Genomic DNA, 26,265 nt, shown 5'->3' with positions numbered 1-26,265 from the left:
CACAAGCCTCCAGGGCGGCCTGGCCTTTCTCCTTCCCGCTCTGTGACGACACGCCCGCCCAGTTAGGTGGAAACGAAGCCGCCTCCGCCCTCAAGGAGGCGGAGCCACGTGCCTTAGCCCTGCTCTCGCGAGCTCTGGGCCTCTCGCGAGATTCTACGCCCGACTTGTGCGCCCGGGAAACCCCGTCGCTCCCTTTCCCCTGGCTGGCAGCGCGGAGGCCGCACGGTTAGCGGGCGCTCCGGGCCGGGGTGGGCGCGGGGCCGCCGGGGCCGGGTTCCAGCGGGCGGGAGCGCGCGCCTGCGGGTCCCGAGGCGGCCGGCGCGGGCCGCCCCGCCCCCCGGAGCCGCGGCCACGTGCGAGCGGCGGGCCCGGACATGCCCGGGCGGCGTGGTGCGGAGCCCGGGCGGCTTTGGGGGTGCGGGGCGCATGGCTTGGGGGACGTCCGGAGCCCCTGGGGCGCACGGCTGGGAGGCGCCCGGCGTGGGGCGTCTCGCCGCCGGGCTGGGGCGGGCGGGATCGGGCGGCCGCGGGGTGGTCATCCCGCCTGACCTTGCCCCGTAGATGCCCGGAGTTACCGTCAAAGACGTGAACCAGCAGGAGTTCGTCAGAGCTCTGGCAGCCTTCCTCAAGAAGTGAGTGAGGGGGACTGCGGCATGGGCGAGGCTGGGGAGTGGGGGGTTGCAGCGCGCCCCGGTTTCTGACTTCTCTTTCTCTGCCTACGCGGCCCAGGTCCGGGAAGCTCAAAGTTCCCGAATGGGTGGACACGGTGAAGCTGGCCAAGCATAAAGAGCTTGCCCCGTACGATGAGAACTGGTTCTACACGCGAGCCGGTGAGGCCTGGGGCCTGTGCGCGGGGAGGGGGCGATCCTAGCATTCAGGGGAGCCGTGCACCCCCGTGGACCAGCAGGCCGGGAGGGAGAGAGGAGAGTGGGCTGGGTGCTGGTCCCTTGGCGGGGTGCCCGAGGCCTGCAGAGTGGTGCTGGCCGTGTTTGAGGCCCTGGGTTCTGGGTGCAGGTGGCCCCAGGATGCACACCTCTCTTGGAGAGCCCAAGGCCCCTCTGACCTCCGTGGGCTCTGGCTGGCTGTCCCTCTGCAGGAGGCATCTAACGCCCCCAGGCTGGGATCTGGAATGACTGCCTAGATCGCCGTGGCAGGGTGCTTGGCAGCCCGTGCCCCTGCCCCCAGCCAGGGTCTGCAGGAGGTGTGGAGAGTGGGGCCCTCGCCAGGGTGCAAGACAGCTAGAGCTTTTGTTGTTTGCTCCCCAAGTGGTCACAGCTGTTCCACCTGGACCGGGCTGGCAGAGGGACCTCTTCCATGGCTCCCAGGCGCATCAGCAGGGAGCTGGATGGAAAGTGGTGTAGCTGGGACGCCAGCCGAGGAGTGGATTAACTTTGAGTGGGACTGCCAGTCTGGAGCGAGCAGTGGGAACCAGGCTGCCATGACCCCGGCAGCCATAGTTGGTCTCCCGGGTGCAGGAGCATCCAGCCTACCGGGCATAGAGGCGCAAGAACCACCTAGCATAGGGCTAGAAGTTCAGTTGGTAGCAGGCTGGCTTTTACCTGATGATTTGTGGGTCCTGCAGAAGGGCCACATGCCTGGCTTGGGCTGGCTGCCTCAGACAGGAGGGGTTGCCCAGGCAGTGGCCCCAGGCTGGCAGCACTTTGCCCACTAAAGGTTTTAGGACAGTGTTGAGGACACTAGCAGGTTTGACTGGGTCACCCCAAGGATGGGCAGTGCTGAGGTTCAGGTGCCCCCATGCCACACACACACACCCCTTCCTAGGACTGCCCAGGGCTGGGCCATTCCCAGCACATGGTGTCTCTGTGTATCTTCTCTGTCTGGAGTTTTTGGGAGCCATCCTACTCTCCTGGGTCTGGCGTTGGAACAGGATGGCGGGGTGCATTTCCATATGGAAAGTGCATGGATTTCACTGATTTGCACTAAAATGAACTCGGGAAGCTTTTGAACTCGCCTTGTGTTTTGAGTTTGATTTCATTTTGAGAATATGCCAGGGAAAGCTTTTCCAGCCAGGGTTCAACCCCCCACCCCCGGGAAGCTGCAGTGGCAGTGCTGAGGTCAGCAGCTTCGTCTGGGTGCTGGCAGGGGCAGGGGCCCAGTGCTAGGCACTCCTGCACTCCCAGCCATTAGCTGGGCCCATTGCAGTGGTTTAGTGGCTAAATTCTCACATTGAATGTGCCAGAATCCCATATGGGTGCTAGTTCTAATCCTGGCAGCTCCACTTCCCATCCAGCTCCCTGCCTGTGGCCTGGGAAAGCAGTAGAGGACGACCCCAAAGCCTTGGGACCCTGCACCCGCGTGGGAGACGCAAAGGAGGCTCCTGGCTTTGGATCATCTCGGCTCTGGTTATTGCAGCTGCTTGGGATATGAACCAGTGGACAGATCTTTGTATTTTCTTTATCTGTAAATCTGCCTTTTAAAAAAGAGGCAGTCTTAAAAAGCAAGTGGATCAGCTAGGACCCAAACCACTCCCTATGGAATGCTGGTGTCAGTGGGTTGGTTGTCTTTAGCACAACAACCCTGTCCCTGCTGGCCTGCCTCTAACTGCTGAACAGTCCTTAAAGGACTCCACTGTGGGGCCGCCTGCTGAGCCCTGGAGTCCAGGCAGGTGCATGGAGTGACAGATACCTCCTGCATCCGAGCCGCTGGCGGTCTGCTACAGCATCTCCCTGTTGGGTCGCCCACCTGACGGGGGAGGAGCGGGCCAGAGTGGACCAGGACAGATAGATAGCCTGTGTCCCCCGTGGAGTTCCTTGCTGCCCATCCCAGCAGGGGCAGGACATGAGCAGTTGGGCTGGACACGGGCAGTGTGCTGAGCATGGGTGGCCCTGAAGGAGGGCCGTGCTGTAGGTGCGCAGAGCAGAGCCTGCCTGCAGAGGCACCTCATGTGCTCCCCCACCCCCAGCTTCCACAGCCCGGCACCTGTACCTCCGGGGCGGCGCTGGAGTCGGCTCTATGACCAAGATCTACGGGGGCCGGCAGAGGAACGGCGTCATGCCCAGCCACTTCAGCCGAGGCTCCAAGAGTGTGGCCCGCAGGGTCCTGCAAGCCCTCGAGGGGCTGAAGATGGTGGAAAAGGACCAGGATGGGTAAGCGGGGAGACCCTGCCTGTCCCAGGTGGGATGGGGCCGCTGCCCTGGGCCCAGGAAGGTGGTCCAGTGACTGTCTCCTTCGTTAGCCTGCTCGTTAGCTTTTGCCAATTGATTTTCTTCACAGCTTTTGATCTAATGCTTGTGCAAGTGACATGTGGTCAGTTCTCAAGGGGCCTGCATGGTCCTTGGCTGGTGTCAGCTGGTGCTTGGGCAGCCTGGTCGGGGGGCGGGGAGACTGGGAACAGGTGCTCACCTCGGTGCACCCCCCACAGGGGCCGCAAACTGACACCTCAGGGACAGAGAGATCTTGACAGAATCGCCGGACAGGTAAGGTGCCTGTGGGCTCCACCAAAGCACTGCCAGAGCCCACCTCTGCTCGGTCTCTCCTTGTGCAGGGGTGGGAGGCAGACAGGGAGGGCTGAGCCTAGCTGCTAGACCTCTCCATGCCTGCTGCTCCCTCAAGGACTCCCCAGTGTGCAAGTCTGGAAGGGAGATACCTGCACGGGGCGGGGGGCTGTAGGACGTACTCCCCCAGGATGGACCCCACCCCTGACCTTGTCTCTCCTCCAACAGGTGGCAGCTGCCAACAAGAAACATTAGAACAAACATGCTGGGTTAATAAATTGCCTCATTCGTAATGCTGGTCTGGCTGTTGATTGGCTGCTCTTTGGGGCACTGCCCCTTTATAATGGGGTGTGGGTGCTGATGGCTGTGATGTGGGTAGTCTTGAGGCCCAGCCTTGGCAGTACCAGCGGCGTGGGCAAGGCCCCTGTGTCTCCCCTGCAGCGTGTCCTTACAGAATGTGGAAAATGAGAACGGAACACCAGTTACAGTGCTGGCCCCAGCTGGAAAAGTGGAGGGAGCCGAGAGCTGCCCCTGCATGCACCCTCCTCAGGGATACTTGTGCTGTGGGGAACAGGGCCCTGCCCAGGCTCCCAGCACCTGGGGGGAATGCTGATCCCTGCTGGTGACAGCTAATTCTGAACTGACCATACTAGATTTACTCCAGGTAGAGTTTGGACAGCATAGGGGGGGGGCAGCTGGCCAATGAGAAGAGCCTGCTTGGGGGTGTGGCGGAGCCCTCCCACCAGCTTGGAGGTGGAGTGGGTGCTCCCAACTGCATTTGATTTGCCACCTGGCCCCAGGTGGAAAGACTGAAGGAAAGTTCAGTGCCCAGGACTGCTCAGCAAGCTGGGAGTGCAGGCTGGCCCTTCCTGCAGCCACTGGGGGGCAGTCAGACCTGGGAAAGGATGCAGCTGCAGAGGGAAGACCAGGCAGCCGGTGTGGGTCCAGGCCTGAGCTGGGTGGGGACACTGCTAATGCTGCAGCAGTGCACCCTCGGCGGAGACACTGCTCAGAGGGGCAGGCAGATGGCAGAGCTGTGCTCACCATAGCGAACCTGGCGCAGCTTGGGAACAGGCCCTGGCTGCACCCTTCCCTGCGCCCCTGCTTGGAAGGGCCTGTGTCATCACCCTGCATGTGTGCAGCAGCCAACTGTCCACCCCACAGGGCAATCATGTAAGTGCCAGGGAGCCTTTGTGATGTATCCCAGCTGTGCTGGCACCTCATGGGAGCTTTGGTCAAGTGCCAGATGCCCATTTTCTTTGAGAGGCAATAGTGCTTGCAGCACTGGCATTGCATATAGGTAGTTCATGAACCAGCTCCCTGCTAACAGCATGGAAAAGCAGAGGATGGTCCAAGTGGTTGGGTTCCTGCGCTCCTGCCTACCAGCTTGGGCCATCCTTGCTCTGACCAGTGTCATTTCAGGAGTGGACCAGTGGGTGATCTTTGTCTCCCAGTTCTTACAAGGAACACACAAAGGAACAGGGCCCAGTACGGTGGTCTGACAGCTAAAGCCCTTGCCTTGAACGCACCTGTGTTCCATATGGGCGCCGGTTCTAATCCCGACTGCTCCACTTCCCATCCAGCTCCTGCTTGTGGTCTGGGAAAGCAGTAGAGGGTGACCCTAAGCCTTGGGACCCTGCATCCATGTGGGAGGCCTGGAGGAGGTTCCTGGCTTCAAATCAGCACGGCACCAGCTGTTGCGGTCACTTGGGGAGTGAATCATCGGACGGAGGATCTTACTCCATGTCTCTATATCTGACTTTGCAGTAAAAATTTTTAATGGAATGGGAGTGGGGGTTAGGGGGAACTGGAAGGGATACATTTCCTGCATGGTGGGAGGATTGGAGACTGCCTGGGAAGCTGACAAGATGGAGGATGGGGGAGAACCAGGTCGAAAGAGAAATAAATCTTAAAATCTTAAAAAAAAAAAAAGGCAGAGAGCTCTTTGACCTGCTGCTTCACCATCCCAACGGCCACAATAGCCCAGGCCAGAGCAGGTCTCCCCAACGGGGGCAGGGGTCCCAACACGGGCTGCCATGTGCTGCTTTTCCCAGGAAGCTGGGTCACTAGTGGGGTAGCCAGTGCCCACCATGCTACACTGCTGGCCCTTGGGTTATCGCTGTGCCATCTGCCACCCAGCTCCCTGCTAGTGCTCCTGGGAAAGCATTGGAGAATGGACCACGTGTGTTCCAGGCTCTTGGCCTCACAGCCACTGAGGAGTGAGCCACAAGATGAATGATCTCACTAAGCCTTTCAAATAAATCTTTAAGAAGAAAAACCTCCCTGCTGTGAACTTTGAGGTTTGTTTTTTTTTTTAAGATTTATTTGTTTTAATTACAAAGATATACAGAGAGAAGGATTTTCCATCCACTGGTTCACTCCCGAAGCAGCTACAATGGCTGGAGCTCAGTCAGTCTGAAGCCAGGAGCCAAGAACTTCCTCCAGATCTCCCAAGGCTTTGGGCCAGCCTCACTGTTTTCCCAGGCCAGAAGCAAGGAGCTAGATGGGAAGCGGGGCCCATATAGGATCCCAGCGTGTACAAGCCAAGGACCTTAGCTGCTAGACTACTGCACCGGGCCCAGCCCTTTGTTTTTTAAGATTTATTTTTGTCAGGCTCGGCAGTGTGGCCTAGTGGCTAAGGTCCTTGCCTTGATCCCATATGGCCGCTGGTTCTGGTCCCGGCAGCTCCACTTCCTCTCTATCTCTCCTCCTCTCAGTACATCTGACTTTGTAATAAAAAAAAATAAAATAAATCTTAAAAAAAAAAATTATTTTTGTCGATTGCTTCTCGGCCTTTTGGCTAAGATCAAGTGTAAGATTTATTTTTGTTGAAAAGGCAGACCTACAGAGAAAAAGATCTTCCATCTGCTGGCTGCCTCCCCAAATGTCTGCTACACCTGGAGCTGAGCTGATCCAAAGCCAGGAGCTCCTTCTGGGTCTCCCACCCAAACAGGTGCAGGGTCCCAAGGCTTAGGGTCATCCTCTACTGCTTTCCCAGGCCACAAGCAGGGAGCTGGATGGGAAGTGGAGCAACTGTGACATGAACAGGGCAACCAAATGGGATGCCAGCACTAATAGGCGGAGGATTAGCCAGTTGAGCCACTGTGTCGGCCCCCACATGGGTTTTCCATGTGGGTAGCAGGGATGCTAATGCTAAAATTGTCATCTGTCAGGCCCAGCACAGTAGCTTAGTTGCTAAAGTCCTCACCTTGCACGTGCCGGGATCCCGTATGGGCACCGGTTCTAATCCCAACAGCCAAGCTTGTGCCCTGGGAAAGCAGTAGAGAATGGCTCAAAGCTTTGGGACCCTGTCCCCGTGTGGGAGACCTGGAAGTGGCTCCTGGCTCCGGATCAGCGGAGCACTTTTGACCACTTGGGGAGTGAATCAACAGACAGAAGATCCTCCTCTCTGTATATCTAACTTTCCAATAAAAATAAACCTTTAAAAGACATGTACACATAGTAGCAGGAGGTTGGACTCAAATCCAGTTTCTTGGGATATGGAATAAGACATCACTAGCCATGTTATTTTTTTTATATTTGTTTTTGTCTAGACTTATATGACAAGAAGAGACACAGAGTGCAATTTTTATTCCACGGGCTCAAATCCTCGAGCCCCAATACCCACAAGAGGGGCCTGCGTAGTTCCGAGCTCCTGGCTTCAGCCATCCAGGGAGTGAACCGGTGTGTGGGAGACCTCTCCCATCTTACTATCCTTCTAATCAGTCTTAAATGCCAGGGCCTGGATGGGAGGGAGGCCTGCAGTCGGCCAAGGGCCACCTGCTTAACCTCTGGGGCAAGCCCCGTGCCTAGTGCTGTGCCCGTGTGGCCCCTTTATCTCCTCTTGGGACACTCAAGTTTGCAATGGCCAAGGAGGGCCAGAGGCCTAGGGGCAGTGGCACCCAGGCCCCATGGCTCCCTCTGGCTCACCTCGGGACAGGCTGTGAGCAGCCCTACCCCGCCCAGGCAGCTGCCCCTGAGGGAATTGCGGCCACCACAGGTGCAGCAGGGAACGGTTCCTCCCCTTTCACAACCCGGGAGCCCAGCACAGGGTCAACAGAGCCCATCTCCGCAGGGCTGGGCCGGAAGCAGGGTGGGGCTTGGCGTGGGATCTGGTACTCCAGGACTGCTGCCGCTCACACCAACCAACGCACGGGGAGAAGATGCCTGGGGGTCCCCATGTCCACCGAGGCCTGCCTGCCCCTTTCTTTGTCCTCTTCCTGTTGTCCCTGACCTGCCTGGGTACGTGGCCTAGGGCCAAGATGCGGGTACTGGGTGGGTGGGTGGGTGGGTGTGTGAGTGGAGGTTGGGGCACGGGGCGGGAGGAGGAGGATGGGCAGCCGAGCAATGCACCTGCAGCAGTCCAGGCCTGTCGCTGCATGCAATGCCCTGGACACAGGGGCCGCGTTCCTGAGCCAGTCAGGGTGAGGCCGCGGCAGCTCAGGGCGCCCACAGCACCGCTGCCGCAGAGAGACAGCCACACAGGTCAAAATAAGGAACTTCTGAGGTCGCCCTTGACAGAGCACAGGCTGAGGCAGGAAGGGGCTCTGGGGGGAGGGGAGGAAGGCCACCCCCCGCCCCCGTGGAGAAGCCAGGGCCTCTCTCTCCTCCCCCTTTCTCCTCACCACACCCGAGCTGATGGCCCGGGGCCAGCACAGGCTGTGGCCACTCTTGATGGAGGAACCCAGGGCAGAAGGTGGTCAGCTCCACTACACCCCTTCTAACTTCCCTCCCCCACTCCCGTGACTCCAGGAGGGCCCTGGAGCTCACATCTGGGTGAGTCAAAAGCCCCATGACCCGGGAAGTCAATCGCAGGGCCTTTCCCCACCTCCTCCTCTCTTCCCCAGCCCCTCTTCCTCAGGCCATGGGGACTGGCCTGGAGCACCGACCACTGCAGCATCCCATCTCTTTCCTGAGATGCCCCAGTCTCCACCTGACAAAACCCCCTCCCCTGACTCCCAGCTTGACCCCTGGGTGCACACATAAGCTCCAGAGGATGAGGGTCAGATCAAGGCCATGGCAGGGAGGGTCCAGAGAGCCAGAAATGCCCCCTACTTCACGGAAGCCTAGGTGAGGCCAGGCATCCTGCCTGACCTGAGGGACCTCAATCAAAGTGGGGCTCAACAGAGAACCTGCCTCTAAGGTTGGGTGATGACCCAAGATCAAATTCAGGGGCCAGCTGTCACAAGGACAGAGGGAGAGGGGCCTCATGCAGAGAGGACCAGGACCAGGACCAGGCAGCTGACCCTACAGGGGGCTGTCTGGGCTGGGTACTTCCAGGGTATAGCAGGTCAGACATCCACCATCCGGCTGTTCCCTTCCTCACTCTTCCTGGGGCATCTGTGTCCTTTCTCAGGCTCTGCACTCCAGGGCAGGGCAGAGGCTAGGCCAGTGATGTCAGCACACCCCAACTGACTGCTTCCTCCTCCCCCCATGCAGGCCCTGAGTGCCAGGGGCTGTGGGTGGACGAGGGGCCTCCATCCATAACTGTCTACCTTGGGGAGGAGGCCCACCTCCCCTGCAATAACAACGGCAGCAAGGACGCCAACGTCACATGGTTTCACATCCTGCCTGGCAACACCTTATGGCCCCCAAGTGCCCTGGGCTGGAAAAGCAACAATGACAGCGACTGGGTCATCCCCAAGGTGGGCAAGGATCACAGTGGCATGTACCGGTGCAAAGTGAAGGACCAGAACAGGGAGAAGGAATCTTTCGGTACCTACCTCCGTGTGCGCGGTAAGCAGCGCCTGACCCGGGGCTCCCCTGCCGCTGTGGGCACTGGGAGGTAGGCACACAGCCAGGGAGGCTGCTCAGCCCAGAACAGACCCTCCCCTGGGCAGACATAGGGGAGGTGGGGGAACCTAAGCGGAAGCCCTGCTCCCTCCTCACAGAGCCACCACCTAGACCCTTCCTGGACATGGCAGAAGGCACCAAGAACCGCATCATCACCGCCGAGGGCATCATCCTGCTGTTCTGTGCCGTAGTGCCCGGGACACTGCTGCTGTTCAGGGTGAGCCCCCCAGGGCACCCCCTACCCTGCCAGTCGGACGCCGACTGCTCCTCTAGGTCCAGGAGAACAGGTGGCTTACCCAAGACCCCACCCAAAAATGCACAGCTCGGGGCCCACATGAATTCATACCATGAAAGAAGTCAGAATGGTGCTGGACCCAGGGCCAGCATTCACTCTCCCTGCCTCCACCCCGTCATCTCCTCCCCCACAGTACCCAGGAGTGCAGCCACCCTCCAGATAAGAGCAAGGTGGGGCTGCAGGTTCAACCTTCACTTGCTGCACTCACATCCCACATCAGAGCACCTGTTTGGTCCTGCTTCCTGCTAACGTGCCCCAGGAGGCAGAGGAGGATGGCTTGGGATTGCCTGGGTCCCTGCCACCCCCAACCCCCATGGAGCTCCACACTCCTGGTTGTTGCAGCCGTTTGGGGAGTGAACCAGTAGAAGTAATCTCTCTGCCTCTCTCTGCCTTTCAACTAAGTTAGAAGGTGGAGCTGGTATCTTCCCAGCACTTCCAATCCATTCACCTGCCCCTCTTTAGCCACACTGCCCCCGAGGGAGGGCTGTCACTGGACAGGCAGGAGGCACGCCAGCTTCAGACAGCAACCTTCCCAGCACGCTGTGAAAAGCACTCTCCCCTCCCTTCTCCCTGCAGAAGCGGTGGCAGAATGAGAAATTCGCAGTGGATGCCCAGGATGACTACGAGGACGAAAACCTTTACGAAGTGAGTTGGAGGGGTTGGTCCTTGGTGGTTTGCCTATGGCTTCTCCCAGGGTGCCCGACCCCAGGACATAGGGTGCTGACACCCCCTGCTCCATGTCCTCAGGGTCTGAACCTCGACGACTGCTCCATGTACGAGGACATCTCGCGGGGCCTCCAGGGCACCTACCAGGACGTGGGCAGCCTGGACATCGGAGACGTGCAGCTGGAGAAGCCGTGACGGCGCAGCGTCCCCCGCGCCCTGCGCCGCCCCCTCCGCAGCGCCGCACACTCCACACTCTCTTGGGTTTTTTCCTGGGAACTTCCTTGAGTCACCGCAGCGTCCCGTTCCGTCTGCTTCCCTGCAGGCCTCCCCCTCCGTCTCTCCCATCCGCTCAGGCTCCCTCCCCCGGCGGGTAATGAGCCCTTAATCGCTGCCTCTTAGGGGAGCTATCGCTGCAGCCTCGTTAGCGTCACCCCACCCCCTCCCCACTCCGACAAGGCCACTTAGCGATAATAAATCCGTCCCCACTGGCACACCTCAGAGGCAGTCGTGAATCTCGGCAGTCCAGCACCCTCCTCCCCCAGCCCCAGGACACCCCTGGGACCAGACAGGTCCACTCGTTCCCACCCCCGGAGTCCGAGCACCCTTAATGACTGCTGCCCATTTAAGCCCTGGAGACGCAGACGGCCCGGCCCCGCAGGGCCTGTCCCGAAGGGGCTGGTCCTGAAGTCCCCGAACGGGGAAACATCACCTTCCTTGTCGGGGACATTCTCACACGGGCCTGGGGCCCTGACGTGGATGGTGGGAGGGGGACCCAGGAGCGATGACAGGGTGGCTGGGACAGGGAGAGGAGACTGATGGCCAGAGAGATGGTCAGGACCAAGACCAGGGAGAGGGAGCAGGAGGGGGGAGCGGGCAGGTGGGGAGGGGCCAGGGGCGGAGGTGGACAGCCTGGAGGGCCCCCCAGCAGCGGGGCGAGCCTTGGGGACGGGGACCCCACGCGGGACAGGCCGCCCAGCAAGGGCGCACGGTGGCGCACGGTGGCGCACGGCGGCGCACGGCCCCTCCAGCCAGCAGCGCGGAGCCGCCCAAGCCTCAGGGGTGACGGCGGCGGACAAAGCGGAGCCCGGGCCCGGGGGGCAGGGGCGGGGTCGGGCGGGGGCCCGGCCGGGGGGCGGGAGCGGGGCGGGCCGCGCCGGCTGCGGGCGGCGAGAAGGGGAAGGAAGCGGAGGTGCGGCGGGCGGGCGCGGGGCGCGGGCAGGAAGCGGGGAGGGGCTCCGGGAAAACGCCCCGACTTCCTGCCCCGCCGCAGCCAGGAAGCGGGAGCCGGGACGCAGGCCCCGGGATCGCCGAGCCCGACCCGACCTCGGGCGCCGCCGCCGCCGCCGCGCGGACTCAGGTACCGACCCCGGCCGCGCCCGGCCCCTCCCTGGGCGGCAGGCCGGGAGGGAAGGGCCGGGGAGGGAGGCCGGCCGTCGCGTGCCCGCCCGCCCGCCCGCCGAAGGGCTGAGGGAGCCCGGCGGAGCCCGCAGCCGCCCCCACCCCACACCTCCTCGGCCTCAGTCTTCCCATCTGTGAATGGGGGCCGAGAGGAGACGCGCGCTCGCCCAGGAGCCCCTGAGGCCAGGCCGGGTCCTTGTAAGGGCCTCCTCACGGCCCCGGGGCACCTCCCAGTTGGAAAGATGGGGAAACCGACTCCCTGGGTCCCAGCCGCCTGGTCTCCACCCGCCACCCGCCCCCGGGGTAGGGGACAGCTCTGCAGGAGAGACCGAGTGGAGCTGGGATTCGGACTCCCGAACACTCACGCCACCTCAGAGAGGCAAGCCCGAGAGAACGGCGCCGAGAAGCCCCAAGTGGCCGAGCGCCCTGGAAGGCGGATTTTGGAAAAGTTTTTTTTCTGGGTCATTCGTGAATTCCCCCTCACCAACTCCTCCGCCCCAGGAGATGGGGAAGAAATAGGGGAGCAAGCCGGAGAGAACTTTGCCCCGTCTCCCCCATTGCAAAGATGGAAAGACTGAGGCCCTGGGGAGAAGCGCTGGCCCCTGGCAGCTCACGCTGCGGGCCCAAGGAGGCATCGCGGGGGGACCCAGGCCACGAGGTGTACGTGGAGTCGGGGAGTCGGTCCCCAAGTTGGCGGGGAGCAACCTGACCCCCGAGAACCTGGGCTCGAGGAGGGCGGGGTCGCGCCCACAGGCTCCGCCCTCCGGCGTGTGGGGGCGGGGCTTCGGCCGGTCAGGAGAGTAGAGATGCGGAAACCCCGGACCTCCTAGGTAGGCCAGAGCGGCCCTATCGGGCCAGCGTGGCGTGATGGAGCGCTAGAGTGGCCGGCGAGGAGGAGTCGAGTCACCGAGGCCAGAGGCTGGCAGGAGGCCGGCTAGAGCGGCCGGCGGGAGGAGTGGAGCTGGCGCGGCTGGGCCGGCTAGAGCGACTGGGGCGGCGGGGGAGAGGTGGGAGGGGGATCTCGGTGCCAGCGCGCGCAGCTTTGGGTTCCAGCGGCGGCGGAGGCTTTATCTTCCCAACCCCGAGCCAGGTGAGAGACGTGGTCCTCTGAGGGCGGCCCAGCCCAGCATGCCCGGTCCGTGCACTCCGCCACGTCCCCTGAAGGTTGGAAGGCCCGTGTTAAGACTCGCCACGTCCCGTGAAAGATTTGGGGCTGGTGTCGTGAACCCTGTGCACGTCTCCTTTATAGATCACGAGGTCCTGTAGACCCCCTGGCTCAAGGCCCGCTTCGGAGGGACCTGGGGAGTCCCTGTACGTCAGTATCACCCTCTTAAATCGAGGAGGGGACTGTGGGCTGGGTCTCAGGACCCAACACTTATTCCTATAGAAGTCTGAGCCCCTTTTTAAGTCCCCGTGGGTCTCCTAAGCCGGCCGGTTTCCCTAAGGAATCCTGGTCCTCGGATCCTACCCCTCCACTCCCTGGGTGTCAAGTGGAATGTAGAGCTATTTACTTAACTTGACATTTGGACAGGCTCCATTTGGCTTACATACGGCTCACCCTGGTTGTCGGTGGCCTCGGGGGTCATCCGCTTGACACCTGCCCGGGCTGCACGGAGCTCCCACCCCTGTGGAGCTGTCAGCCTGGCCTTGGCACCCAGGGCTCCCTCTGCTGGGTGGCAGGCCCTGCTGGGCGGCTGTCAGTACAGCTTCCCCACCCCGTGCACCCTCCCCTCCAGCAGCCAGCGTCCAGTCTGCTCTTAGCTCCTGCCCTGCCCATAAGGGCCACAGCCTCCGCCCCGCTGCCCACGTTCCAGCGTGGTCCTCATGGGACTCCCAGCTCTGGGTCAGATTTTGCTATCCAGGGGTGGGAGGTAGTGGGGAGAGATGGTCTTTGAGGTTCCTGGCCCCGTCCTTCAGTTCCCTCTGTGGAACTGACCTAATGGGTGTCCCTGGGTAGGTACCTGTCCCTGCTGTGTACTTAGTGCTGTGCCTGCTGGCTACTGTTGCAAGGCACTGTTGCATTTGCTCCAGGAGTGTGTCCCTCCTCCTTGGTGAGAGGAGCAAGCAGGGACCCCCAAGGTCTTATCTCCCTCATGGGTTCGGGGCAAGTTGGAAACAGAACAGCTAGGGGTACTTCCCACTGTGGCTGTGGCCCCCAAAAATGAGTGAGTCTTTGCTTCCTGCCTGGCTTTGAAACTTCTGTGTGAGCGTTGAGCCGCGGGGCTCAGCTCTTGAATTAGCCCAGCTTTCCACGGACACATCCACTTCCTGGGAAGGGCTGAAAATGATGCCCACGCGGGTGGGGTGGAACCGCAGGAAGGCATTTGGGCGCTGCAGCGGAGTCATTGTTGTTCCTCCGTGGGGATCAAAGTGGTAGGGAGGAGGCGGTGCCCAAGGAAGGCTGGGAGAGGAGTGGGTCTCAGTTATAAATAGCTCACAGCCACCCCAGCCCTCCTTCCACAGCGCCTTTGCACCTGCCACAGCTTCCTGGGGCATTGGTGTCACTCAGATTAGCAGGAGAAGGGGAACTGGAGGGGGCACAAACAGATGGGCACTGCGGGGGTCATGGGGGGTGGGGGTGGCCATGATATCAGAGGACATGGCCGAGGTTGAAGAAATGGAGAAAAGAGGCAAGACTGAAGACAGATTTGAGGGTGATGGCAGGGACAGGTGGGGTGCAGGATTCAGATCCCCCCACCCCCGGGCGCTGTCAGAGAACCGTCTCTTGTTTTTCCAGCCTGAGATGTGGGAACCATAGGAGGTTCAGGAGAGGAAGAAGAGCCTCGAATGGGGGGCTCCCTGAGAGAGGAGGGCCCAGTTTCATTTCTTCGGGGTTGGGGGTTGGGGGTTTGCCATCGTGACTTCCTGTGACAGGAAGTGGGGCTGGTGGGTTCAGAGGCAACATCCTGACCTGGGGCTGTCACAGAGCGGGGAGCACCCCTTCCCCTGTACCCCATTTCTTCCCCTCCAGACCCTCCCTCTCCCTCTCCTTGCCTCCTGGCAGGTCCCCTCTGTAGCCTGCCTCTTCTGGGGACCCAAAGCTGTTCCAGCTCCACCCTGCCGTGGCCCTGGCTGCCCGCCCTGCTGGCCTCTGAAGGGCCCTTTGTGGCCACACAGAGGCCCCATTGAGCTGCGGGGCCGGCTGTTTACTCACCTTCTCACCTGGGCCAGGAATCCCTGAGTAATCTGCAAGCTTTCCCCATCCTGCACCCTCACCCAGCGCCCCCCCATCCTGCACCCTCATCCAGCACCCCCTACCCGTTCCGCTTCCCCCCCAACAGCTCTGCGGCGCCCATGGAGCTGGAGGACGTGGCCCGGGCGGCGGTGAGTGGGCTGCCCCAGGGGGAGGGACCTCAGGCAGCCAAGAGAGGAACACTAGGTGGGAGGTGACTGAGCCCATCCCTCCTCCTCTCCCGCAGGCCCCGGGGCCCCCCCGGCCTGGCCTGGTGCCCATCAGCATCATCGGGGCTGAGGACGAGGACTTTGAGAATGAACTAGAGACGGTAAGCAGGCAGGAGGTAGGTGGGTGGGGGTGAAGCTTCCGTCCCAGCCCCAGGGGGGGGCCCAGCTTCTTCCTCCTCACTTCTTCCTGATACTTTCTTCCTCATCTCCCACACCATCCTCAGGGATCCCCCTGCAGCTGGTCAACCACAGCCTTCTGCCCCTGGCCCTTCTCTCCTAATTCTTGTCGCCCCCTGCCCACCTGCTGCAGCTTCTCCAGCTTGGGGGCAGTGGGAGGTACCAGGAGGGGGTAGGGCTGAGCCCAGGAATGCTCCCTCCACCCTACTGTTCTTGTCTCTCCCCTCACCCAGAACACAGAGGAGCACAACAGCCAGTTCCAGAGCCTGGAGCAGGTGAAGCAGCGCCCGGCCCACCTGATGGCGCTCCTGCAGCACGTGGCCCTGCAGTTCGAGCCGGGACCCCTGGTGAGGGCACGGCGGGGTGGACCAGGCTGGTGCTGGCCAAGAGCATCAGCCCATCCAGATGCAGAATGCTCCATGCAAAAGGCCCCCAGTGCACGGCAGAGGCCTCCAGATTCCAGTCTCACTTTGCCACTTAGTAGCTGTGAAGTGGGCCCGAGGCTACCTCTGAACAGGCTGAATGAGAAGCCAGTTGGGAGGGGGGGTTGCTGAGAAGCCCCCTTAGGCTTTGCATAGCAGGAAAGTGACAAAGTGAGAGTGAGGAGGGCTGGATGTCATTCCCTCTGTCTCCCCCAGCTCTGCTGCCTGCACGCCGACATGCTGGGCGCCCTGGGACCCAAAGAGGCCAAGAAGGCCTTCCTGGACTTCTGCCACAGCTTCCTGGACAAGACTGCGGTGAGAGTGTCCTCCAGCAGCCCTGGCCTTCCCCACTCCTGCTCGACCCAGGACAGTCATCCTGCCCCTTGCGACCTCCGCCCACCTAGGGCATGGAGAAGGTGTCCCCGCCTGTCAGGGCTCGAGGCTGCACCGCTGTAACTCCTATATCACCCCTGTGTCACCGCTTTTCTCCTGTGCAGGCCCTACGGGTACAGGTCCCTCCCCACGTGGCTTTTGAACTTGGTAAGAGGAAGAAGAGGGGACTCCCCAGGGTGAGGGTGGGAGAACACTTTGGTCCCAGCCCCTCCTGTGTGCCTGCAGACCGCACGCGGCCTGATCTCCTCTCCGAAGATGTCCAACGGCGGTTCGTGCAGGAGGTGGTGCAGAGCCAGCAGGCAGCAGTGAGCCGGCAGCTGGAGGACTTCCGCTCCAAGCGGCTCATGGGCATGACGCCGTGGGAACAGGAGCTGGGCCAGCTGGAGGCCTGGGTGGGGCGGGACCGCACCAACTACGTGGCCCGGGAGCGGCACGTGGCTGAGCGGCTGCTGGCCCACCTGGAGGAGATGCAGTGAGTACTCTTGCACCCCACCTGGGCGCCTTCTACCACTCCCAGGGTGCCCGTCTGAGCACCACAACTCACCCTCCCACCCCCAGCCCTGGCCTAGAGTTCTTCCTCTCTGGCTTTGGGGTTCTCTTGCAGTTTCTGGGTCTTATCCATAGTCCCAGATGGAGAGCCTCCTCCATCAGTCTCCCCTGGTCCTCCCCAGGGGACAGCAGCCTGCAGATGCGTGCTGGGTGGAGGGACCCAGACCCTGGAATTTGTTACAGACTTGTGCCTTGTCCCTTGTCCCTGCAGGCACACCATCTCCATGGATGAGGAGCGCAGGTGAGGGAAGCAGAGATGCTGTGGGCCACATCCTGTCCTCCTGTACCCCATCCTCTTCCCTTGGAGCCACAGGAAGTGGCTGTGGGTCGGGAGGGAAGGCTGGGCCTGGACCTGTGGAGCCTGCGGGCTGCATGCAGGACCCTCAGAGTCCCCTCCCCGCAGCACTGCTGTGGTGGGCGCCATCAGCCTGTACATGCGCCACCTTGGGGTGAGAACCAAGAGCGGGGACAAGAAGTCGGGGAGGAACTTCTTCCGGAAAAAGGTACCCAGCTCTTTTTCTCCAAGGGACCCCATGTTCACAAGGGAGCCCTTGGGCTCTGGGTGAAAACACTTGGCTTCTCACCCAAGATGCCACCCCACCTCCGTCTTCCCACAGATGATGGGGAACCGGAGGTCCGATGAGCCCCCCAAGACCAAGAAAGGGCTGAGCAGCATCCTGGACGCTGCCCGTTGGAACCGGGGTGAACCCCAGGGTGAGATGACCCCTACTTCTGCCCACCCCGCCATCTGCACCACTCATCCCAGGCCACCCCCTCACTGTCCCCCTTTTCCCTTTCAGCCCCAGACTTGCGACATTCCAAAGGCGAGGTGGACGGTAATACAGGTGTCCAGGACTGGGGGGGAAGTGGACCCTGGTTCTAAGGAGGAAGGAACTGGCTATGGTGTTCCAGGGCCTGGGGGTGGGGCCGACATCTGGGGTCTCTGGGAGCTGTGACTGTAGCTGCTGCTATTCCCCCAGGGGAGAAGCCAGGCCCCATGGATCGGAAGGGAGGCCTAGGGGTGCCCTCTCGGGACCGCAGTGCTGGGACTTCCAACCAGGACACCCTTGGAGTCCCTCTGCACCCCATCTCTGGGGACAGCCCGGACCGCGAGCCAGGTGCGTCCCTGGGACAGGGCAGCAGGCACCACTGCTGATACCTTCCCCCTGCTCCCCTCCCTCCAGCCTCAGCACTCCAGGGCGCTTAGATCACGAACTACCAGCCCCACCCACTTCCCAGCTCCTTAGGGCCAAGCAGGGAGGGTGTGAGACTAGGCCCAGGTTCAAGTCCCAGCCCTGCTGCTTTGCCATCTGAGCACTCACTTCCCTCTCTGGGCCCCCCACTCCTTCTCTCTTAGTGGGGTTAGTCCCAGCTCCTCTCTGCTGCCATGGGGTTGCAGTCTGGATGGGTGAGGGCTCCGCTGCCAGGACCAGGGCCTGCAGAGCAAGGGGCAGGGCTCTGACCAGCTCTTGCCCCCTCTCCTCCGCTCTGCAGGTGTCGACAGCCCCCAAGATGTGAGCGACCTTCCCCAGCAGGGCCTAGCACTGGAGCCCCTAGCACCCCTGGACAGCACGGAAGAGGGTGCTGACACGGAGAGGTACCTGGGCCAAAACTGGGAGGGCTTATCTGCTTTTCAAGGGCTGGGGAGGGTGTGTGGGTGTTGCCTCTGCGATTGCACCTGCCTGCCCCTCGCCATCTTCCTCCTCCTCCTCACTGCCAGCTGCTGTCTTCCTCTCCCGTCTTCCTCATCTCCCCCTCCCCTGTCCTGGTCCCCCCTTGGCTCTCCCTCTTCTCTGGCCAGGCTCTCTGCCACTCGCCCCTTCTCCTTTTCCTCCTTCCCCCTTCTCTCTTCAGCCCAAGCCTCACAGCCTCGCTCTGCTCCTGGTGTTCCCCTCCCGATGCCCCCTGCTCTGTGCCCCGGGGGCCTTGTGCCCCTCACTGTGGGGGGCCCTGCCCCGCCTGTCCTTGTGCTGCTCCAGGTGCCCCCTCCCCAGTGCCCGCTCTGCTCCATGCCTGGGGGCCCTGTCCCCCTCACCATGGGGGGGGGCTCTGCCCCCTGCCTGTCCTCGTGCTGCTGCTTTGGGGCCCCCTTGGCAGATTTGGGGAGGGGGAATGGGATCTTCCCCGGGTCCACCTCTGACCCTGTGCCCCTCTCTCCCCAGAAGGTGGAAGAGGTGGGTGTCTGGGCCCTGGGTCGGGAGAGGGCTAGCCCCTCCCCCATTTCTCCCAGCCCCTCCCCCTCCCCACATGACCACCCCCTCCCCTTCCCCCCTACCATGAGGGGTGGTAGGGACGTCATCCTCCCAGTTGAAGAGCTAAGTATGGGAATCCTGCCCACCCCATCTCGCCCCCATCCCTTGCCCCTGCCTCAGGGAGGGAGGGGTCAGGCCATGCTCCCCCTGGGGTGCCCCCCTCTTCCTCTTCCCCTTCCTGGCCCCTACCACCCCAGTACCCCTAAAATCCCAATAGCCTTCCTGACACCTCTCTCTTCTGTTGCATGTTTGATCCCTGTCCTGGTCTCTCCCCATCCCTTGCTTTCTGCTCTGGTTTGTCCCTGTCGTGGTCTGTCCCTATCCCTGTCCTGGTCTGTCCCCATCCCTGTCCTGGTCTGTCCCCATCCCTGTCCTGGTCTGTCCCCGTCCCTGTCCTTGTCTGTCCCCATCCCTGGCCTGGTCTGTCCCTGTCCCCGTCCCTGTCCTGATTTTCTCCCGTCCCTGCCCTGGTCTGTCCCCGTCCCTGTCCTGGTCTCTCACCATCCCTGTCCTGGTCTGTCTCTGTCCCTGTCCTGGTCTGTCCCTGTCCTGTCCTTGTCTGTCCCCATCCCTGTCCTGGTCTGTCCCAATCCCTGGCCTGGTCTGTCCCCATCCCTGTCCTGGTCTCTCACCATCCCTGTCCTGGTCTGTCCCCATCCCTGTCCTGGTCTGTCCCCGTCCCTGTCCTGGTCTGTCCCCATCCCTGTCCTGGTCTGTCCCCATCCCTGGCCTGGTCTGTCCCCGTCCCTGTCCTGGTCTGTCCCCGTCCCTGTCCTGGTCTGTCACCATCCCTGTCCTGGTCTGTCCCTGTCCTGGTCTGTCCCTGTCCCCATCCCTGTCCTGGTCTGTCCCCATCCCTGTCCTGGTCTGTCCCCGTCCCTGTCCTGGTCTGTCCCCATCCCTGTCCTGGTCTATCCCTGTCCCTGTCCTGGTCCCTCCCCATCCCTGTCCTGGTCTGTCACCATCCCTGTCCTGGTCCCTGTCTCTGTCCCTTTCCTTGTTTCTGTCCCTGTCCTTGTCCCTGCTGTGATCTCTTTGTCCTGGCATCTGCCTGACTGTGTCCTTGGCCTCGGGGTCCAGGCTGTCGGGGCGTCTGGGGCGCTCAGAGAGCCTGCGGGTGAGTGACCGCCGCCGGCCTTCCCGGGGCAGCCTCGGGGCTAAGGGCCGGGGTGGGGGCCGTTCCCGGAGCGACGTGGACATGGACCCCAGCTCTGCCGCGGCCGTGCTAGGCCCTGCCCGACGAGCCACGTACGTCACTTCCCCATCCGTTCATCTGTCCGTCCTCTGAAGCAGCTAGAGAGTTAGGGAGGGGGTTGTAGGAGCCACTAGATGCTGAGGCCTGGAGGGGGTGCTCCTGTCTAAAGACCCTGGGGACATAAAAGGCCAAGGCCACAGAGAGGTTGGAAGCTGCTTCCTGGGCTGCCCCAAGTGGGCTGCTAACAGGACCTCTGTCCACAGCCCTGAGCCTGGCGAAGAAGGCGAGCCGGGACGGTCAGGACTGGAGCTGGAACCGGAAGAGCCCCCTGGCTGGCGCGAGCTTGTGCCCCCGGACACCCTGCACAGCCTGCCCAAGAGCCAGGTGAAGCGGCAGGAGGTCATCAGTGGTGAGTGCCACCCCCACAGAGGAAGAAAGCTGCTGGTTCACACGCCATTATGGCCACTAGAGCCCAGGGCTGGGCCAGGCCACAGCCAGGAGCCCGAAACTCCATCCAGGTGGCAGGGGCCCAAGGACCTGGGCCGTCCTCCGCTGCTTCCCCAGGTGATAGAACGAAGAGCTGGTTCAGCAGCAGGGCAGCCAGGACTCGAGCTGCTGTGCCACACCACCAGCCTCCAGAATGAGCATCCTTTAATTCCACTTTCCGAAAGTGGCTCTCTTTAAGTATTTATTTGTTTGCTTAGCTTGAAAAAGAGAGAAAGATGGCCTTCACACACCCAGTTCACTCCCTAAATGCCCACAGCAACTGAGGTTGGGCCAGTCTGAGGCCAGGAGCCAAGAGCTCCATCAGGGTTTCCCACCCTGCTGCCCAGGGTGTGTGTTCATCAGCAGGAACCAGGATCAAGATCAGAGCCAGAACCAGACGTGAGGCACCCTGATACGGATGCCCATGTGCCACGCCCCTCCCCTAATCTTTTTCATGAAATTCTTGAGGTGCCCCCAGGTGAAAAGTGCATTTTTGGTGGAAGCTCAGGTCTGTAAGGTGGGCGCTCACAGCTCTGGCCTCCAGAGATGGCCATGAAGATGGGAGGAGAGGCGGTGCGGGGTGCGGGGTGTCTAGCATGGCGCTGGGCACAGAGCAAGGAGCTGTGAGTGTTAGCGTGGTTTCTCCTAACGAGAAAGGACGCTCACAGGGAGAAGCCTGCAGAAAGATCACCGTGAGCAGTGCCGTCTCCTGGGCAGTGACGGGGAGGGCGTGTGGCCTTTGTCTGGATTCTTTTCTGTTTTCTCGTGGGAAGGAGACGGACAGTAAAAGCTGAAAGCCACACTTCTTTCAAAACACAGATAGCTCGACTGAGGATTGTCTTACAGGTCACTGAGCAGTCAGAGCTTTTAGGGTATGGGGTGACTACTTTTGGGGTCACAGACTTCAGCAGGATATAATAAACAAACGGTGCTCTCTGATGGAACTTTGTGGAATGATAGAGATGTCCAGCTTGGTCATCTCCAGGGCAGTTGACCTGTGAAGAGATGCCTGAGAGCTGAGTTTGTGCAGCGCATCCTCTCTTACTTGAGTGGCACGTGCAGAGGTGTGTGTGGCTCGCAGCTGCCCTGCTGGACAGCACAGTAGGTTCCCTCAGCGGGGGACACTGTCCTGCATACAGCATCGTGCCTCTGGTCTCCAGGGCTTCCGGCTGTGCCCGGGACTGAGGCCACGGACTTGTGCCAGAGGCAGGAGTGGACCCTGGGACTGGGAAAGCCTGGAGAGTTAGACCTGGCACGTGCTTGGCCAAAACTTGATTGTTAAGATGCATGAGGGACAGGCAGAGGGGCACCCTTGTCACCCTGGCTGGCTGCGCTACAGAAAGAGAAACGTGGCCTGTGGAGGCTTTTCAAAGCTAATTAAGGGGACGAATGGCTCCACCCCCGAGCCTGCCTCTGAGGCTGCCCCGGTACAGGGTCCCAGCCCACTTTGGTGCTTCCCCTGCAGAGCTGCTGGTGACCGAGGCGGCACACGTGCGCATGCTGCGGGTGCTCCATGACCTCTTCTACCAGCCCATGGCCGAGGGGGGCTTCTTCCCGCTGGAGGAGCTGCAGAACATCTTCCCCAGCCTGGACGAGCTCATCGATGTGCACTGTGAGTGCAGAGCCGGTCCCCCACCCCCGGGGAGGAGCCCACCGCCCTGAGCTCCCCCTCCACCCAGACCTCACAGAGTAACTCCCCACTTTCTCTCACCGCACCCCACAGCTCTGTTCCTGGATCGTCTTATGAAGCGGAGGCAAGAGAGTGGCTACCTCATTGAGGAGATCGGAGATGTGTTGCTAGCCCGGGTGCGGCCACTGCCCCCCAAGCCTATCCTCCTGCCCATTCCCCTCCCCAACCCCAGACCCTGCTCTTGCCAATCCCACCTGACAAGCCTCCTCCGGCCTGAATGTCCCGCAGTTCGATGGTACGGAGGGCTCCTGGTTCCAGAAGATCTCCTCCCGCTTCTGCAGCCGCCAGTCATTTGCCTTAGAGCAACTCAAAGCCAAACAGCGCAAGGAGCCTCGCTTTTGTGCCTTTGTGCAGGTATGGGATCTGCAGCCCTGGGAACCCCCACTTCATCCCATCCCACCCACGCCTGCCCCGTAGCTGAAGGGGCTGGACCCCGTCCAAGGAGAGCCTCAGGCTCAGGCCGCCCAGCACTGGCTGCTTCCTCACAGGAAGCCGAAAGCCAACCGCGGTGCCGGCGCCTGCAGCTGAAGGACATGATCCCCACCGAGATGCAACGGCTGACCAAGTATCCCCTGCTGCTGCAGAGCATCGGGCAGAACACAGGTACCCCACTCCCAGCCAGGCCCCACGCCCGCCGGTACCCCACTCCCTGACCAGGCCCCACGCCCGCCGGTACCCCACTCCCTGACCAGGCCCCACGCCCTGTAGGCAACCCACTCCCAAGTGCCCTGTGCCCCCCTCCCCTGGCCAGGAGCTTCCAGGGTGAGAAGGCTCACTGGTTGACCTCTCCTTTGACTTGCAGAAGAACCCGCTGAACGGGAGAAGGTGGAGAAAGCGGCTGAGTGCTGCCGCGAGATTCTCCACCATGTCAACCAAGCCGTGCGCGAAATGGAGGACCTGCTGGTGAGCCAGGGCAGGGAAGCGCATGCAGGGGGCTGCGTGTGCTTGTGCCTGGCCTGGCCTGGCCCTGTAACACTTCTGTTTTCTTGTCCCAGCGACTCAAGGATTACCAGCGGCGTTTGGATTTGTCCCACCTGAGGCAGAGCAGCGACCCCATGCTGAGCGAGTTCAAGGTGGGTGCCACCTGCCTTTCCCTTCCCCTCCCCTCCTAACATATCCATGATCCACCCTGCCCTTGTGGTATGGCTCCCGGGGAGCTCTGAGCCCCTCACCTCATTGCTGGTGGGGTATCCACCAAGATCCCTGATGAAGGCATACCCCAGGATCACCCCCATTGTCCTCCCACCCCTAGAACCTGGACATCACCAAGAAGAGGCTGGTGCATGAGGGGCCCCTGGTATGGCGGGTGACAAAGGATAAGGCCGTAGGTGAGTGCGGGCCAGCAGTGGGGATGGAGGCCCGGCGGGGTCGGGCAGCCAAGCAGGTGCTGAGTGGCTGCTGGACCTGCCCGCAGAGGTGCATGTGCTGCTGCTGGACGACCTGCTGCTGCTGCTGCAGCGCCAGGATGAGCGGCTGCTGCTCAAATCTCACAGCCGGACGCTCACACCCACACCTGACGGCAAGACCATGCTGCGGCCAGTGCTACGGCTCACCTCCGCCATGACCCGCGAGGTGGCCACCGGTGAGCTGCGGGAGCGTGGCCTGCGCTGAGGAGGGGTGGGGCCATGTGGGTTGTCAGATTGACAGGAAGGGGTGGCAGGTGCTTGTGTGGGAGTGGGGCCAGCTCCCCTCTGTGTTCTGTGTTGAAAACCTCTAGCTGCTGCTGGGAAACGGAGGGGAGTAGGGGTGGAAGCCGTGCCAAGAAGTCACCCCAGGGCCAGTGGAAGTGCTGGACGGTGGGTGGCTTGAGGGGCTCCTTGGGTAGAGCCCCCTGGGGAATTTGCTGCGTGATGGTGGGGGAAGCTCTGAGGCTTAGCAAAGTTGAGGGAGGTTTCCCTAGCGCCCCACCTGTGTTCAAAGAGAGGCACACATTGGGGTACCTGGCACTCAGCCATTCCCCTTCCTCCCCCCACAGACCACAAAGCCTTCTACGTCATTTTTACCTGGGACCAGGAGGCACAAATATATGAGCTGGTGGCACAGACCGTATCAGAACGGAAGAAGTGAGGGCTTCCCTGGGGGCCATTGGGGTAGAGGGGTGGAGGCGGGAGATCCTAAGAAGATGGGGCAGGGGTGTGGGTGCTGAAGGCCTTGGGGCTCTGCCTGCCTCCCAGCTGGTGCACCCTCATCACGGAGACCGCCGGCTGCCTGAAGGTCCCTGCCCCCGCTTCTCGTCCCAAGCCCCGACCTAGTCCAAGCAGGTGAGAGGGGCCAGGGACCTGGTGCCCCAGCCCTGTTACATGAGTGTACCTGTCCCCAGACCTCTTTGTCAGCTCCCCTCCCATCTCCAGCCTCAACCCATCTCTCCTGAACTTCCCTGACCCTCCCACCTCCACCTCTCTCTGTCCCTGCCGTTACCCGCACCACCCCCCCCGCACTGGGCTAGGGGTGCGGGGTCACCTAGCACTTCCTCCCCCTAGCACCCGAGAGCCCCCGCTCAATAGCTCCGAGAATGGCAACAGTGGCGGAGAGATCCCAGCCACAGATGGTGAGACCAGACAGGGTTGGTGGGGGGCGAGTGGGGCCTCAGGGACTGGGGTGATGAGAGGCAACCGGCCATGCACCCTTCCTGGCCTGTCTCCCCAGCAGCCAGGACTGAGAGACTCCTCAGCGACCTCCTGCCCTTCAGCCGACCCGGCCGTGAGGGCCAGCTCGCTGCCATGGCCCTCCAGAAAGGTAAGCCCAACCCTGCCCCCCCAGGCTGGAGCTAGAGAAACTAGCTGGAAGACCAGTACACCCCACCTGCCACGCCCCTCTTCTCCCTCTGCAGCCTCTGTGCCTCTTGCTAAGTTTAGCTCCCCAGGCACATCAATCCTCAGAGCCCTCTCTCACCCTGGTACCCCCCCCACACACGTACACCTCTTTTGCATCTGTGGCATCCCACCCAAGCCCCTGGCTTGTCTGACCTAGTCCCCTTTGGTCCCTGTCAGTGCATTCCCTGAAGCAACTGCTGTGTCCCGTGGAGGAAGAGAGTGGAGCGGGGCCTCCCCAGGAAGAGGATGGGGTTCCAGGAGGTGGCCCCCTGAGCCCAGCACAGATGCAGGATATCCAAGAGAAGCTGCTTAGCCTGGAGGAGAGCATCCGGCAGCTGGAGGTGTGTGTGGGGTGTGGCTGGGGTGGGCCTGGAGGGGGTCAGGGTGGGACCTGGAACCAGTAGGGGTGTGGCCAGGAGCTAGCCGGATCCCGGGTAGGCCCCTCCTCAACAGACTGTCCCCAGCAGGAATTGGAGGAGGAGGTATGCCGCCTGCGACCCCTCCTGTCTCAGCTTGGGGGGCACCATGTCGCCCAACCTGGCTGCACATGAGGATCCTGCCCAGACAGGTGAGGGGTAGAGGGGCCAGACCAGGGGCCACCCTGGGGGTGGGTACCGAGGCACTCCCTTGCTTGCATTGCCATGCAGCTCCTGCTCCTGACCTCCCTCTCCTGGATTTCGACTGTGTCCGCCCCCCACCCTGTCTCCCTTCTCCTGCATTGCACAGGCCTTTCACAGAGAGGAAGTGGGGTGCGGACACCAAGGGCTACCCCAGCCTCGCAGCTGCCGCCTGCCGCATCTCACACCTGGGTCTGAGCACACGGAGCAGCGCTGCCTCGGGGCCACCATGTGTGGGACGGGCTGGCAGGGCCCCCCCACCCCCGTGCCCCCTGCCTTCTGCTTGGGGGACTCAGGGCTTCATTCTGGGGTCATCCACGACCCCCTTTCCCAGGTTGTCTCAGTATTGCCTGTGGGGAGCACCCTTCCATCCCCCACCCCCAAGTGCCTTTGCTCTGTTTTTATACCCGGAATTGGAGGTTTATTTTTTAATATATATTATCTAAGGAAGACTCTGGTCTTGTGAGCCTAGGGCTGGGCGTGCTGCCCAGGCCCCTCTAGGCTGTCTGACATCCACTCCCAGGCTCTGTCCTGCACTTGATCCTCTGGGCACTCCTCAGGCAAACACACACACACACACACACACACACACACACACACACCAGGTATATGGAAGTCTTCCCCCAGGCTTTATCCCAGCCCCTACCCCTGAGCCCTCCTAT

At 61.7% G+C, this 26,265-nt stretch overlaps 3 protein-coding genes across 8 annotated transcripts; all 3 read left to right on the top strand.

Annotated features, from left to right (window-relative positions):
- Window positions 1–3,748, top strand: RPS19 (ribosomal protein S19). Of its 2 annotated transcripts, none has more exons than XM_058675163.1 (6): window positions 1–225; window positions 562–632; window positions 730–830; window positions 2,924–3,107; window positions 3,383–3,437; window positions 3,684–3,748. In XM_058675163.1, the coding sequence occupies exons 2-6, from the start codon at window positions 562–564 to the stop codon at window positions 3,708–3,710; spliced, it is 438 nt and encodes a 145-aa protein (XP_058531146.1). In that variant the 5' UTR covers window positions 1–225; the 3' UTR covers window positions 3,711–3,748. The 2 variants fall into 2 exon arrangements, with proteins under 2 accessions (XP_058531146.1, XP_058531147.1); XM_058675164.1 differs by lacking the exon at window positions 1–225 and adding an exon at window positions 367–390.
- Window positions 3,749–7,518: 3,770 nt separating this feature from the next.
- Window positions 7,519–10,707, top strand: CD79A (CD79a molecule). Its single transcript, XM_004597968.2, has 5 exons — window positions 7,519–7,697; window positions 8,895–9,191; window positions 9,347–9,465; window positions 10,120–10,188; window positions 10,291–10,707. Exons 1-5 carry the CDS (start codon window positions 7,619–7,621, stop codon window positions 10,402–10,404), a joined length of 678 nt encoding a protein of 225 aa, XP_004598025.1. The 5' UTR covers window positions 7,519–7,618; the 3' UTR covers window positions 10,405–10,707.
- Window positions 10,708–12,605: 1,898 nt separating this feature from the next.
- On the top strand, window positions 12,606–26,053 carry ARHGEF1 (Rho guanine nucleotide exchange factor 1). 5 transcript variants are annotated; one of them, XM_058675153.1, is made up of 30 exons: window positions 12,606–12,697; window positions 14,889–14,931; window positions 15,027–15,110; window positions 15,420–15,533; window positions 15,825–15,923; window positions 16,106–16,148; window positions 16,227–16,473; window positions 16,762–16,791; window positions 16,954–17,053; window positions 17,168–17,264; window positions 17,351–17,395; window positions 17,531–17,668; window positions 18,045–18,147; window positions 19,883–20,050; window positions 20,261–20,406; window positions 21,949–22,095; window positions 22,207–22,289; window positions 22,402–22,527; window positions 22,662–22,776; window positions 22,976–23,076; window positions 23,169–23,246; window positions 23,426–23,501; window positions 23,588–23,755; window positions 24,149–24,236; window positions 24,348–24,434; window positions 24,654–24,721; window positions 24,820–24,909; window positions 25,164–25,327; window positions 25,440–25,554; window positions 25,713–26,053. In XM_058675153.1, the coding sequence occupies exons 2-30, from the start codon at window positions 14,902–14,904 to the stop codon at window positions 25,799–25,801; spliced, it is 3,039 nt and encodes a 1,012-aa protein (XP_058531136.1). In that variant the 5' UTR covers window positions 12,606–12,697; window positions 14,889–14,901; the 3' UTR covers window positions 25,802–26,053. The 5 variants fall into 5 exon arrangements, with proteins under 5 accessions (XP_058531136.1, XP_058531137.1, XP_058531139.1 ...); XM_058675154.1 differs by having other exon boundaries at window positions 17,351–17,386; window positions 24,823–24,909; window positions 25,454–25,554; window positions 25,713–25,730; XM_058675156.1 differs by lacking the exon at window positions 19,883–20,050 and having other exon boundaries at window positions 17,351–17,386; window positions 24,823–24,909.
- Window positions 26,054–26,265: the final 212 nt, after the last annotated feature.

Source organism: Ochotona princeps, chromosome 16, assembly GCF_030435755.1.
Source record: "Ochotona princeps isolate mOchPri1 chromosome 16, mOchPri1.hap1, whole genome shotgun sequence".
Classification (NCBI taxonomy): Eukaryota; Metazoa; Chordata; class Mammalia; order Lagomorpha; family Ochotonidae; genus Ochotona; species Ochotona princeps.
The sequence above is the reverse complement of the archived record's forward strand: the minus strand, read 5'-3'. Positions and strand labels throughout refer to the sequence as shown.

What these genes read in the sequence shown, in the direction of transcription:
- RPS19 (XM_058675163.1), top strand. Translation starts at nt 562, where the DNA reads ATGCCCGGAGTTACCGTCAAAGACGTGAACCAGCAGGAGTTCGTCAGA. An exon ending in GTGGAAAAGGACCAGGATGG is followed by an intron (nt 3,108 to 3,382) that starts GTAAGCGGGGAG and finishes CACCCCCCACAG; the next exon opens with GGGCCGCAAACTGACACCTC. An exon ending in TTGACAGAATCGCCGGACAG is followed by an intron (nt 3,438 to 3,683) that starts GTAAGGTGCCTG and finishes CTCCTCCAACAG; the next exon opens with GTGGCAGCTGCCAACAAGAA.
- CD79A (XM_004597968.2), top strand. Translation starts at nt 7,619, where the DNA reads ATGCCTGGGGGTCCCCATGTCCACCGAGGCCTGCCTGCCCCTTTCTTT. An exon ending in GTTGTCCCTGACCTGCCTGG is followed by an intron (nt 7,698 to 8,894) that starts GTACGTGGCCTA and finishes CCCCCCATGCAG; the next exon opens with GCCCTGAGTGCCAGGGGCTG. An exon ending in GGACACTGCTGCTGTTCAGG is followed by an intron (nt 9,466 to 10,119) that starts GTGAGCCCCCCA and finishes TTCTCCCTGCAG; the next exon opens with AAGCGGTGGCAGAATGAGAA.
- ARHGEF1 (XM_058675153.1), top strand. Translation starts at nt 14,902, where the DNA reads ATGGAGCTGGAGGACGTGGCCCGGGCGGCG. An exon ending in CCACGTGGCTTTTGAACTTG is followed by an intron (nt 16,149 to 16,226) that starts GTAAGAGGAAGA and finishes GTGTGCCTGCAG; the next exon opens with ACCGCACGCGGCCTGATCTC. An exon ending in TGAGGATCCTGCCCAGACAG is followed by an intron (nt 25,555 to 25,712) that starts GTGAGGGGTAGA and finishes TGCATTGCACAG; the next exon opens with GCCTTTCACAGAGAGGAAGT.